The 14,074-nt window shown below is 39.2% G+C and overlaps 1 protein-coding gene across 8 annotated transcripts in view; it reads right to left on the reverse strand.

Moving 5' to 3' along the window:
- Window positions 1-14,074, reverse strand: part of TULP4 (TUB like protein 4) — a 154,828-nt gene that overhangs the window by 19,592 nt on the left and 121,162 nt on the right. For all 8 annotated transcript variants that reach the window (XM_051801546.1, XM_051801547.1, XM_051801544.1 and 5 more), the window contains 4 exons: window positions 12,853-13,019; window positions 3,405-3,629; window positions 933-1,167; window positions 301-445 (listed from right to left, as the gene is read on the reverse strand). In XM_051801546.1, coding sequence (XP_051657506.1) covers window positions 301-445; window positions 933-1,167; window positions 3,405-3,629; window positions 12,853-13,019 — 772 coding nt within the window. The remainder of the gene's footprint in view (window positions 1-300; window positions 446-932; window positions 1,168-3,404; window positions 3,630-12,852; window positions 13,020-14,074) is intronic.

A 14,074-nucleotide genomic window follows, 5' to 3' on the forward strand; every position in this document is an offset into this window, starting at 1 on the left:
GCAGAGGTGGGAGAGTTCATAAAATCTTTCTTTGAGGCCTAGGGAGAAGTGGTGTCCTATTGTTTCCCATTACATTTTGCCCCAGAATCTTCCACGAAGTCCAACTCTACACCAATCTCTGACATCATCCCATGACTGCACACTGAAGAAGACCCCAATCCTATGATTCCTATCTACCCAAAGGAGTCTGCTTTTAATTTTACAAGGGGTCAAGAGATAGAGAGATAGAGTGAAAGGGGAAAGAGACAAAGATAGAACGAACCCATGGGGAAGAAGAAGAAATATCCAAGAAATTATTACCTGGGGAGTTTAGGTGATTTGCTAGCTCGACTGATTTTTGGAGATTTCTTTGCTGCCCAGTCATCACTGAGTTCGATATCGCTGGAGTCAGAGCAGTTGCAGCTGTCAATCACAGTGGAAATCAAGCTGTTTCCATAGATTTCATCTATCAAGACAGGTCCCAGAAAATTTAAGTGCTACTTCAGAAAACTGGTATAAATTACAACTCTCAGTGACCAGAAGCATAAACCCAATTCACAAGCAGTAATTGAAATAAAACTAGGCAGAGAAAAAGTAAACATTCTTCACCCTGCCTAGTATAAACTCCATATTTGCAATATTTTGAACTCAAGTGAACATGATTCAGAGAGGTGAATAGCATTCACCTGACTTCAAAATTCAGACTAAAAAATATTTTCTTCTAATTAGCAGTCTATTTTCCATTACAAGAAGTTTTCTTTTGTAAAACAAAAGGCAGCCTGGTATAATTTCAGAGGCTTGAGTCTAGGTCATGCTAAAGGTTTTTTCACATAAGAAAAAATATCAGACGCCACCATTTATGTTGCATATATATATATTTTTAAACTCTTGAGGATTAAATATCAAAAGTATTTCTAAATAATTTTTTATACAGAACAACAACTCAATTCTACCTGCTTTTCCATCTGTTTTGGGATCCATGATGACAAACTCTGGCCGCAACTTGCTGATACGACGTCCTTTCAGGATAGGCACCAGTCCCCCAAGGTATTCCAAGTACAGGGTATAACATGGACCACCAACCTCTGGGTCATCTTCTGTCCGCTTCATTGTGCAGTGAAGCCGTTCATTGCCAGCTGTTGGGTAGCTGACAAAGTCTCTCATATTGTTTGGGTCTGGGATAGGAGGCTTAATTAAATGAAGGAAGGAAAGAGAAAGTTTCCTATAGGTTATTGGTTGCTTTTTTTCCTATGGTGACTTAATCCCAACAAAACTAACTGAATTTGAACCCAGCTCTAATTTGGTAGGTGAAGATTAGTACAGGTTACTCTTTGAGTTATGCAGGACCCACATGCAAGAAAGACAGTGTCTGTGTATTATTTGGTTGGATCAAAAGCAGTTGTACACAGAAAACTACAACTAGTTACATCAAAAAGGATGGTTGAACCTGTGGTCAAAGAACTGAATTAGAAAATAAACCTATCTTCAAGTTTTGGCTTGTATCATAGACGTCTTTTTGAACTTGGGTAATGTGGTCAAGTCAAATATCAGAGTATCTTGTCTCTTGTAGGCCCTCCAAGCGTATCTGGCCACTCAGATTCCCACTGCTGGTTAGTAATAGTACATGTAATGCCACTATGCTACAATGCTGTCAGCTCTGGAAGAAGCTTGTACTTCTTATATCACTTCCAAGCACATCTTTGCTGAGGGTCTATTTGTGTGCAATGTCAAGAAATGCAAGCACGTAGCTCAGGGTGGGTTACTTTGCCCTGCTTGCCAGCCACACTGTGTTAATCCATGAAAAACTTGGTTCTAAAGCAGTAGGACTGCTTTTGTGTAGGACAATATAGCCTGTATGACACAAATACTATTAATATGTATAAGTCAACACAGTTTCTTTCAAAATGAAAGCATGAGGAAAAAAAAGGTAGGGAAAAATAGGCTTTCTTAACCTTGCAAGATGGATATAGGCTGAGGAGTGACCTATAATGTAGTCTGTGAACTGGAGGGGGAAGAGGAACGTGTGCATGAAAGAGGGTGCCTTTGCAAACACTGAAGGCATGGCTGACAACGTAGGCTGAACATGTGGCTGGGTGAGAGCCCAGGGTAAAGTATAAATAAGTGCTGAGGAAGCTCCAGAAACACCCAAGAAAGAGCACAAGAAAGGCTTCTGGAAACCCTGCTTCAGCCTCTCAGCTTCAGTCTTGCAGCCCCACAACTGTTACCCATCCAGCATTGCCTCTGGGAGGTGACAGAAGGGTTTTTGGCAACAATGTGCCCCTGTACTGCCTCTGCCCCTCTGAGTTCCACCATGGCTCCCAGCCTTGCTACAGCCAACTGCTGTCTTCATCCCCTCCCCTCTCCTACCTTCCCTAACAGCCAAGCAAATGTCACTGCTGCTCTGTAGAGCTGCAGGGCTGGTTTGGAACAACATGGAAAGAGGCATCCTGGAGAGAAGGAGGCATTCGAGAAAGAAGTGAAGACCACTGGTTATTTAGATGCTCTGCATCTTTGGGGATGGAGGTCTTATGGTTACAGCAAGGCATTTATTCTTCTCTGACAAGTGAAATGTTTTACAGTTGCACAAACTGCCCTGATTAGCAGTAGCCAAATGGAATCATGTTGAATTATTATCTTTTAGGCAAAATTTGTTCTCATTTAAGCTAGGCCAGCCCCAGTGATTTCAAATTAGTTGTTCTAGCTCTGCAATGTTTTGACAAGAACCTGAAGCTGGCTCAAGAGAATGCTGTAGCACGTACACAAAAAAATCACAGAAAAGCGTGTTTGAATGTTGAGCATTTACCAGCTGATGCTCTGGATTATAGGCTGTGATAAAAAGTTTGGAAATCCAAAGATGTTACTGAGGGCAAAACCATGAAACAAACACGTTGTGCAGACGGTTCTGCTCGCGGTACAGGAAAAGGTGTAATATCTGGTTCATTTTTCCATAGCACTGTTGGAGCAGCAAGGTAAGCAGAACTCATTGTTAGCAGAAATACTTGGGAGCCCCAGGTCTTAAGTCTAATTTTCCTGGCAATATAAGCACTCGTGACATGCAGGGAGGCAATAGTTTTACCCCTGTGAATCTCTCCTTATAACCATGACACAGTATTATCATCAGCATGAGCTTCTTCACAAGTCTTTGTGAGTCACCAGCATATTTTACCCCTGCAATGTACTTGGAAAAGCCATCTCCATGGAATAATGCAGATCAGCATGTGTGAGCCTTCTTTTCAGATTTTTCATAGGCACCAAATGCATCACAGGGCTCTTGAAGAGGACAGGAATGACCCTTAATCAAGCTTCTAAAATGATAATTATAATAATATCTTATAATTTAGCCATCGTCACTTAGGAGCACCATGGGGGAGAAACCTAGTAACCCTTTCCTCCTCCTCCCAAGACACACATTTCTTTCCTTTTACCTTGATTGTTGGTATAAAGGCAGTGGTGAGGTACGAGCAGAGCCGAGGGGGCAGGGTGAGTTTGCTGATGTCCTTGTCATCCCGCAGGCAGCTAGCTATGGTCTGCTGGCACAGCAGCTGCAGGCTGGAGACCCTGTGCTCGACTCTGACTACATACAATGCAGGTCCGGAAGCCATCAGCAGGCGTGAATCCCTGTGACCCCAACAGATGGAGATGATGGGACGCTGCATGAAGAGCAAAAGGATACTACTTTAAAAGAATTTCTTAAAAGATCTTTTGCCAAGATAGCTGCACAGCAAGTGATCACATGAATTCAGCACCGATCACATTACCCTAAGTCTTGCAGAAACTTAAAAGTGCCTGCTACTGCCCACAAAAAGGGAGAAGAACGGGAACATCTGAAATCATCAATAACAGCAGCTGATGTTTACATAGTGCTTTTTACTCAGAAGGCTTCATCACACAAGAAATCATCTACCAAATTCAGTACCTAGATAAGTGACTTTAAAGTCACACAGTGTTAAAAAGTAGGATCTTTTGATGCCCTATTCAAACGATTTTTTCAGTCACCTAATCAAGCCTCATCCACTGGTAACATCTCACATTTTACAACTGAAAAGTTAAATTAAATGCCCAGAGACAGAAAATGAGTAGAGAAAATCCAATCAGCTTTCTTGTCTTGCACTGACTTTTCCACTGCACAGTGTCTCTTTTGAACTATTCCCAGAGGAAATGAACTGTGAAAGAGCACTAGGAACAAAATAGAGAACGGCCTTCTGTCTTCTGCTTTTCTACACTCAGAAATGTCTAAATCATGACAGTAAAACTAGAAAGAGTGAGGGGCAACTGATACTAGGTGTTACAATGCAGAATAAATTACTACTGTTTTAGACATTATTCCCTGTTTGCAAGGAACCCTCTAAACTTTCCTCCTAAATCCCATTTTTTTCATGTAAAGTACCAGTCTGTTGGGACCTCTTATAGCTCTATCACCATTACTTTTGCCCTTCATAAGTGTTAGTTGCATCCACCTGTCATCTCTTGCTTTCTGAGTTACAAAGCACCTGTATTTGCATATACGCACAAACCCCGTGGTATTTCAATCCCCTATCTGCTATCTCTTTACAAGTAAACATCATGGAGTAAAGATGAAACTCTCAGTCCATGAAGAATACTATACAAGAGGCTGCGATCAGCGAACTACAAAAGGTTTACTCCTTCCTGTGAAGGGCTTCCTTATTTTCACAATCTATGACACTCAAAAGTTTAAGCAACCATGTTTTTCATCTAAATAATGAACTGTATTTACTGAAAGGTCAGGGTATCTTTGGAATATCTTTTCATAACAGATGCACCAAACAAGAAGATAGAGTCAAGGCACCACCAGTAATAGCTTTTATCCACTCCTCTATTAGCAATATGGTACCCAGATAGCAGGGTTACATCAGCCCAGAAGTTACTAATCTAGTCTGGGGGAAAATCTTTCCTTTCAGTTACAGATTCAAGATGCTTAAAGGTGAGAAACTGGGAAAATATGTTTTGATATGAATGATATGAAGCAAAATGTAGCTGCACAGCACTACCATCAAGATAAAGCATTTGATGAAAAACTTCACAGAAAAGGTCTTCCCTACTACATCATCTTATCCTAGACTCAGATTTCAAGGAAAATATTGGTTTTAAAGTGGGAGAAATGAAGAAGCTTCATTTTAATTACATCTAGGCAACACCACACACACACACACACACACATTCTTCCACAAAGGCACAAATCTTCAGGCTGACTGATATGCAAATAAAAAGCAGTAACATGTGAACCTTGTAATTTTCACAGTAATTGCTAAAGGCATTTTGTAGTGGAGAACTTCAAAAGAATTGAGAAACCCTTTGTGTACCACTAGTAATTACTACATAGCTTGTCATAACCATAATCTGTGGGATACAGGCTTAAATTTAAGGAGAGATCACATAAAGTATCCCCTACTGATTGGTATTTTCATAATTTGTGAGTGTGGCTCAGCCCTCATACTGTCTGGCAGTAATGAGACAGTTCAAGCTGCTTGCAAAATAAATGCAATTGAAAAGGCACTGACACAAGTTAGGTACCAGCCATGTCTACTATATGACAGTCTGAGAATGGCACTAGTAGAAGTGACCTTGATTTCCCCCAAGGGCTAAATTCCAGCATGGGCAGAACTATTCACCTGACTGTTACAATGGGATCCAAACGTCATCCTTCTATTCACCTTGCATCAACTACTTCCCTAGCTTACCTATAAATATAGTGAGGGAACAAACAAGTATGTGACTTGGTACACAAATGTTTATTTATTGTGTAGACTTTGATGCCAAAAGAGAAGTCTGATATCCCAGCTATCATAATCCAATACAGCACACCCAGACAGCCCTACCACAGTATTGAGTATTGCAGCTATTATAACCCAATATATCACACCCACTGTGTGATACACACTGTTCATACAAATAAGAGTCAAATGAAACCACTTCTTTTCTCAGGTTACTCTGCATGCAGAGAACAGCAGAGATGCAGACAGTACCAGTGCGAGAACCTCTGCAATCTTAAACACAGTCTCAAGGAAAAGGTTTTTCAGAAGCTTTGAAGCACTGGGTGGGACCTCCAGCAACACAGCACCATGGAGCTCAGGAAGAGCAGAAAGTCAGAAGCTGAAAGACATTGCCTTCCTGCCTGGCTTTACCACAGTTTTCCAACGGGCAACCATAGTTCAGTCACCTTCTAAACTTCTGAATGTATGATGCCTTTACATTCTGTACTTTCATGCAAACAATATGTGAGTAGGTGCATGTTTAAGTAAAGACACAAACATACAACACCTACAAGTGTAGTACTGTTTGTAAATAGTGACATTTCTACTCTTCCCTTTGTACAGTTCATATCCCCACACAGCTCGTATGTTTTAATATTTTCAATCTCATCAAAGAGCGCTTGTACCACACTGGTTTGTCTTTGCTTACTGATTCACCAGACACACTTTGCCTTCCTTTTCTATGAAATGCTCAGACCCTTCGTACCCCTCAAGCCTAGTATTCAGTAACACTTCCTTTATGATTAAAGGCTAAGATTTAAGAGGAGATTCAGGGAAAATTAGCCTGTTGTTAGAGTCTTGGAGAAAGAAAAGATCACCCAAATGCCAGAGCTGACTTGACCTTTAAGTGTATTGCTCCAATAATATTTTTCAATAACTATGCTTCCCACTCTTCCCCTTGATGGACAGGGGATATGAATCAATTACTATCGCAAGTCAGTTATGAGCTGGCCACAGCTTTCCTTTCAACCTCTACTGAGAGAAAACAATTGAACTCCAACATCCAACACAAAAGTATTGCTCCTCATAAAGCATCCACTTATTTGCACTGTTTTAGCAAAAAAAAGGACAAAAGTTGTACCCAAATTGCACCTGTTACAAAGTGAACAAGCAGACTCTAGCACAGAAGAATTTTCTTTTCCATGTTTGCATAGTTGTTTTTTTTCTGCTAGGAACAAGGAAATGCAGCTACAAATATAACATGACAATTTCTAATCCCACTTTGCATATAAAAATCCCATCAGGTTTTGAAAAATCTCAGCACAAACTGTAAATACCTGAATGAATTCCAGGGTTTAAATACAAACATGTAGGAAAAATAATCATGGAAAACCCCTTGAACTTGATAGGTAGGATTCCGCTCTACCACAATTAAGTATTAGAAATAATTGGCAAAAGGACAAAAAAAAATAGATGCTTTATCAGGAGAAATATTGACTGAAAACACATCTTGGCAAGTGTCCAACAAGGAGCTCTTTTGCCATTTTTTTCAGAGTCAGTTTGAAACTCAGAAACATCTGCTCAAATCTGTACCCCAGCTGGGATGTTGGATCCCCTTAGAAAAACATGCAGGAATAGATATGCCTGCTCAAAGCTCTGTGGTCGCTTCTTGTAAGTCACTCATCTGTCTCTCCTACATGAGAGAACATAATTTATATACCTTCCATCACTTGTATGCAGTTCAGTCAATGAAAACACTGTTCAAGCTGGTTCTTGCTGCCTGCCTTGAGCTCAGAAATCCTGAGCCATGAGGCCTGCCTGCTGCTTGAACAAATCCCTTCTTTGCTGGCACTTGGACTCCCACTGGTAATGACACAAAAATGGTATTCTAGGGCAGAAAGCCCAGGAACTAGCAAGACTTTTCTCAGGAGAAAAAACACAACTGCAAAACAGTATCTAGTGAATGGCACGTGTAAATACGTTGCTAGCTTGCTTTCACTTGAGACTGCTGACGTGGTGATGCACAATTTTCCCTGTTTTTCTCAAGAGACAAGCTGAAAGGTGCAATGGCTGCAGTGCCCACCTGGCTCTTGGGAATTGTGCGTGCACATCTCTGTACTGCCACAGCATTCGTGGATGATTGCTGGAAAGGAACATAACTCCTTCATTCTTCTGTTCCCCATATTTACATGGGAAAAATATTAACTGTTAAGAACTGATGGTGATAAAAGTAATAAAGACTGTGACATGGTCAGAAAATACACTGCTGTGGCCTTACATGATTTTTCATATAATAAACTCTTATTTGACTTGCAAATGTTTCTTACATGCTCTCTATTTCTACGGTAATTTTTTTAAAAGAAGTAACTACAACAAGATTCAATTTTAGCAGAATGAGTCTTTGCTTAGACAAGTGTCTCCACTTTCCATTCCTGATCACAATTCATTTCTGCAGCAGTCAGAGATGATCTTATGGCCTGTATGAAAAATATCAAGGTCCTTGTTGATATCCTAACGCATGTTTCATCAGTTAGTTCTAAACTGTTGCTTTTGTTTCTGTAAGAAAATAAATTCTTCTTGAACCTTTGTTGTCATCCAATAACAACTAAATAGGATTGATTTCACGCAATATAAATGAAAGTCAACATGAACGCTCAGTCAACCTGAACGCTCTGTGTGAAATAAATGAAGATAAGCTCAGCTGAGTAACATAAAAAGAAGCCTCATCTCTCATAGACTTTTGATCTGAATTTAACCTAAAATTGCACCTTCCTTCTCAGGCCCGAGTAAAATAGCTTTCACAGAACTACAAGGTTTCTGTGGGATCACATAATCTTAAATCTATTCATTTAGATGCCGGGACATTTCCAGTGGAGAAGCAGCCTGTAAAATGCTGACAGCAGCAGGTCTATAGCAAGTGGGTCTTCTTCTCAAAGACTTCTGGAAACTTCTCCCATAAAGATTTAGTGTTTACTACACCACTTTGAATTAGGGTTTAAAGATATTACAAATACCATTTTTCTGCATTTAATCTTGCTGTCTATACAACATGTGAGGCTTAGTTCACTGTCCTCCTCCTTGTTCACTACCCTTGAGGTTTAACCTGTCCTTACACCAGTTACACAGTGATATAAAATCATAAGCTAATGTAAATTTACTGTAGAAGTAAAAGTGTATAGATAAGATCTGCATTTTAAATCTGCGCTCTTGTTCCCCTCCCTCTCTGGGACATATAAAAAATTACAAAAAGTGAAAAAGGAACCAAAATATAAGGTACAACTTTGAACCATCAGATGGAAAAAAATCACAAGTTTGTTAAAGTTGGAAGTTAGATAATTTTGTAGTGTAGGAAACTCCTGTTTAAAGTTCAAGATATGGGAGGATATGAAGCAGCTGTATCCACTCAGAAGTGACAGCAGGTACAGTTAGTTGATATAATAAAGACCTGTCTGCAAATTAGATGAGAAATTCTGAAGTGACAGAACCGGGTTGCGGCATTTCCACCAAACAATTTTAGCAAGACTCTAAAATAGTCTTAAATGAGTTGATCATTCTCATCCCTGCTTGATGCCAGTGAAAGATTTTTGAGACTTAACAAACAATGTAATAAATTAATATTCTTCCAGTAATAAAATTATGACCAGCACGGCAGCCTGCTGTTGTAATCATATTTTCAAATTTTGAAAAAGCAGGACCACGGAAAAAACTGCCAGCTAAAATAACTGGGTATATTTTTGGTACATCAGGTTGCTGTTCATGTGTACAAGGACAAGTCTAGTACAAGAAAAAATGTACAGAAATCGATAGTACATTTTTGAACAGTCATCAGCTGATCAACAGCTCTTAAGATACGCCCTTTGTATAAAGCAAATAACCAGTATCAACTCTGGATCACAATACGGACACAGTTTGGTCCGGTGTGATATTCTGAAGTTTCTTCCAAAATTTTTTCATCATTCTTTCAAAGTTCAAACCAGTTTTATTCTGCGTAGCAAAAATTCAACATTGGACCAGTCCTTACTGATGCTTGTTCAGTTCTTTCCACTACATTCTGCAAACACATTCTTGCAGTATGCCAGGGTGGCAGGCTGAAGCTCCAGAGCAGGGAACAGGAGACAGTGTTACACTATGTTTATACCACTCTGTTTATGAATGCTGTTTTTCATGCAAAGCTACTGCTTTCATTTCAATACTTCTAAACAAGTGTGATTTCTCTCTCTGGGGTTTTATAGTCAGCAAACTAAGTTTATGAACTATAAATTTCTACACTGAAGGTAAAAGCTTAAGAGAGTTAATCAAATGAGACAGAGGATGCCAAAATCATACTAAAGCTGGAGGAGAAGAGAGCATATAAAACACCTTGAAGGGATCCACGACAAGAGTCATCATCAAGATGAGTAACTTGCAGTTCCCAAATCTATTCTACCTTTGGGGTTTGCAGTGATTTTATGTTCAGTAACATTCCAGTCAAGTTGCATATTTTAGACTGAGTTCTGTTATAAACAATAAAATCTCCTGTTTCCTGAATATCCTACTGAAGACAGGACAGACAAACAGCAGAAACAAAAACAATTCAGTATATTTTACTGATAAAATTAATCTTCAGATAAAATTCATTTTCAGATATCTGCTTTACCAAAGAACTGGAACAGAGGACCATATGGAAAATCAGTTTTACACCTGTAATCCACCATCTTCTATGTTCATGGCTGTTTTACTTTTTCTGGCCTTTATGTTCAGAACAGTCATTTAGAATAAATGTGCCTTTCCGGTCACACATTTCTTCTTCAGAAGAAAAAGTTTTAGCAGAGGAGTTCAAGATGAGGAAATTCTTTTATTTTCTTCTTTTTTTTTTTTCCTTCAATAACCAGTAATGAATTTTATAAAATCACATTGAAAGGCTGACTGTCATGGTACAGAAAACTAATTAATCTACTCTGATGAATTTGTCATGAGACAAATTACTGGGACCACTGACTCACTCTGTCATTGTTGCATATACATCTTTGGAGCAGAGGCACAGCATAACAAAAGTTACTAGCAATTTTCTTTTGCAACAGCGTTTTTTTCTGGTTTTGTTAGTACACCGATGACTTAACAACGTTCTAGCATATCTGTCACTTAGCTGGTAATGCTGCTAGATTAGCATTCAAATACATAAAAGAATAAAGTCCACATGAGCAGATACAGGTGTCCTTCTGAAAAACCCCTCACTTCCTCCTGCAGCTGAGTAAATACGAATTTAAATGCACCAAATAAAGAGAATAAAAGCTAATTAATAAGAGAAGAGGAGTGACTCTAATTTTAGGTAGGTTTATACACATATATTTATGGTTTTTATTAAACATATCAGTTTGAATGTTATTTTTATCCCAGTTTCCAAAGGAAATGAGACTCCATGATTCTGTTATTAAGTGGTGATAGCCACCCCCCGACCCTCCCCATCCTTCACTTCCAACCCGGCTTACAACTTCCCAAGTTGTTGGCTTTTCATCTGCAGTTGACAATGTGGGAAGAAATCTCCATTACACTAAAATACTGCCATTTCCATGAAAACTAGCAGCTGGAAAGAGCTGAGAGTCTTACATTAGTACTTTTACAATGAGAAATACTGCAATATAAACTTGATAGTAACCTGTTCTGTCTGGCCTGTCAGTTGCCCTAGAAGTACTCATATAATGGTAGAATGATTAGCCCTCACATCAGCCACAGTATTTGCTTTCTCCCAGCTGATTAAGTAGAGGAGAAAGGAGAAGAGCTGAAAACATGAAGCTTTATATGGAAAACTAGAGGAGATTAAGGTATTTAAATTAAGGAGAATTTGAGATTACCAGGAACAAAGCAGTAAGAGAAGAGCCTGCACACACTCATACTTTAAAGGCAACCTGGCCTGATCTGATCATATGCTCAAACCACAGTATGATTTCACAGCTTAACACCAGTGTTACACTGGTTCAACAGCTAATGTGGACATACTGTATTCTGGTACTAAAGTAACAGAACAAGGTTTGCTTTTTACCTAGTCTGGGAAAAAGCAACACTGATATAAATGTTTTCTTCAGAACTGATCCAGAGAGGAGAGGGCTGTGCTACTTTGCTGGGCTATGTTTAAGACAATAAAGCTGTGTTTATGGGTAAGTCCTTTAGGTACCTACATCAGCATTAGATGTCACTGTACGTATTTAGGTTGGCTTTAAGAGATCATTATTTTACACATTACACAACTAAAGAATTCTACCTAAATTAGAGTGATAAAGTTAATAAGCACAGGTTAATGCTACATATAAGCAAACACAAAGGCTTAGCAGCTGGTTTACTATGTCATCCTTTTGTATCCATCCCAGATCAGGGTATACTGAAAAAAAAATAATACATGGTATCACAATTAAACATAATTAAGTTAATATATCTATAGCACTTTCCTTCACTTTTAGATTTTAATGCTATTATAAAGTTTCACTACTAACAGCCAGGAATCAGAACAGAGTCATCCCTATTCTGCAGAAAATTAAATAGAGATACATTCAGCTGAGCTCTGAAATATCAGTGAAGATCTATCAAGCATGTTGTGCTCCTGAGCAGCACACAAACCAAGTGTTGACATTTACTTGGCAAGTTACATGACCGAGGTTACAGTGAAAGTCTGTACAGAAGGTGGGAACAGAAACAAGACTTTCTGATTCATCCTTTTCCATCTGATGCCGTAAAAAGTAAAATACTGCATCAGACCAACTGATTGTACATTAGAAAACTACAGCAATAACAAAGACTGAAAAACGTTGTAGTTATGATACTGGAGTTGGAATATTTTTGTCCAGCTCTTGGCTCTGTTACAATATTAAGCAACTTATTTAGCTTTTTTCCTCCTCAGCCACTTATCCATAAAACAACAGAGGTGTTTTTTTCCTATCTGTCTGTTCATGGCCCAGTGATTTTGGGAAACAATACCTAGCACACTGGACCGTAGAATCAGACGCAATCTTTCATGTCTACCTTAATGCAAACAATCATTATTTATAGTGCATTTTTATCTACAATGTGTTTTAGAATGAATTCAGGACATTTTGCAACCTTTTCCACATTGCAGCTCTATACCAATGAGCTAATGTGGGAAAGACATGCCAGCAAAGCATTGAGAACAGACTTAAAAAGTACCTCCTACCTGTACAGGTGTCTCCAGAGTGTAGATATGTTCCCCACGCACGTTGTAGAACTTGACAAGTGCGCTTTTCAACAGAGAACCATTGCTGAGGTCAAACAGCTGGTTTTGCTTTTCCATGCCTGCTACTGCAAGTAGGTCTCCTTGTGTGCACCACTGTACCACCACATCTGAAAGCACAAAGACGGTTTGTAATAATCACTGATCAGAATCAATAGGAACAGCATTTCCAGATTATGCAAAGTAACTTGAACAGATAAAATATGCTCTCGAAAGTTACTGAAGTACTTAGAAACCTAAATCCTTTCACTGAAACAACAGAAAATACACCATAGATGCACTTTGGAGAATGACTCTCCCTACTCAGCACATTGCAAAACGTGTAAAACCCATTCATTCTTCTCTCTCTGTGGTAAGTCTATAATGTAATCAGTGGTTGCTCCTAAATACCTAAGGACAAGAATTTACTAGAGATGTGGAACTGATGTGGAAGATCCTACATATAGCTTTGCGATAAAAAAGTGGAATCAAGTTAATGTGCAGCTAAATAATCTCCCTAAGAGAGCAGCAAAGAGTATTTGTCTGGAAAGGCCTACAGTGAAAAAAAGCAGAATATCTGGCAATGCCTCATGTTCTCACTATCTGTGAATATTAACTTCTAGCATAACTCAAATAGAGTTATAACTTAGTGTAACATGAAATTAAAACGACTTGGACTTTTGTCCATAAATACATATGGCCTCCATGTCATATGTTTTCTTTTGCCACCATCATATAAAGATGATTAGCGGTCTGGAACATCTCTATTACAAGGAGAGGCTGAGGGAGCTGGGCCTGTTTAGTCTAGAGAAGAGAAGACTGAGAGGGGATCTCTTTAATGCATATAAATATCTCAAAGGTGGGTGCCAAGAGGATGGTGACAGACTCTTTTCAATGGTATCCAGTGACAGGACAAGGAGCAGTGGCCAGAAACTAAAACACAAGAAGTTTCACCTCAACATGAGGAAGAACTTCTTTATGTTGAGGGTGGCAGAGCACTGGAACAGGTTGCCCAGGGACATCCTGGAGTCTCCCTCTCCGGAGATATTCAAAACACACTTGGACATGTTCCTGTGTTGCCTGCTCTAGGGGACCCTGCCTTGGCAGGGGGATTGGACTGGATGATCTCCAGAGGTACCTTCCAACCCCAATAACCCTCTGATTCTGTGATTCTGACTTGTGAAAA

This window comes from Manacus candei, unplaced genomic scaffold (genome assembly GCF_025592945.1).
Source record: "Manacus candei isolate 608988 ecotype Guabito, Panama unplaced genomic scaffold, ASM2559294v1 h1tg000052l, whole genome shotgun sequence".
NCBI classification, from domain to species: Eukaryota; Metazoa; Chordata; class Aves; order Passeriformes; family Pipridae; genus Manacus; species Manacus candei.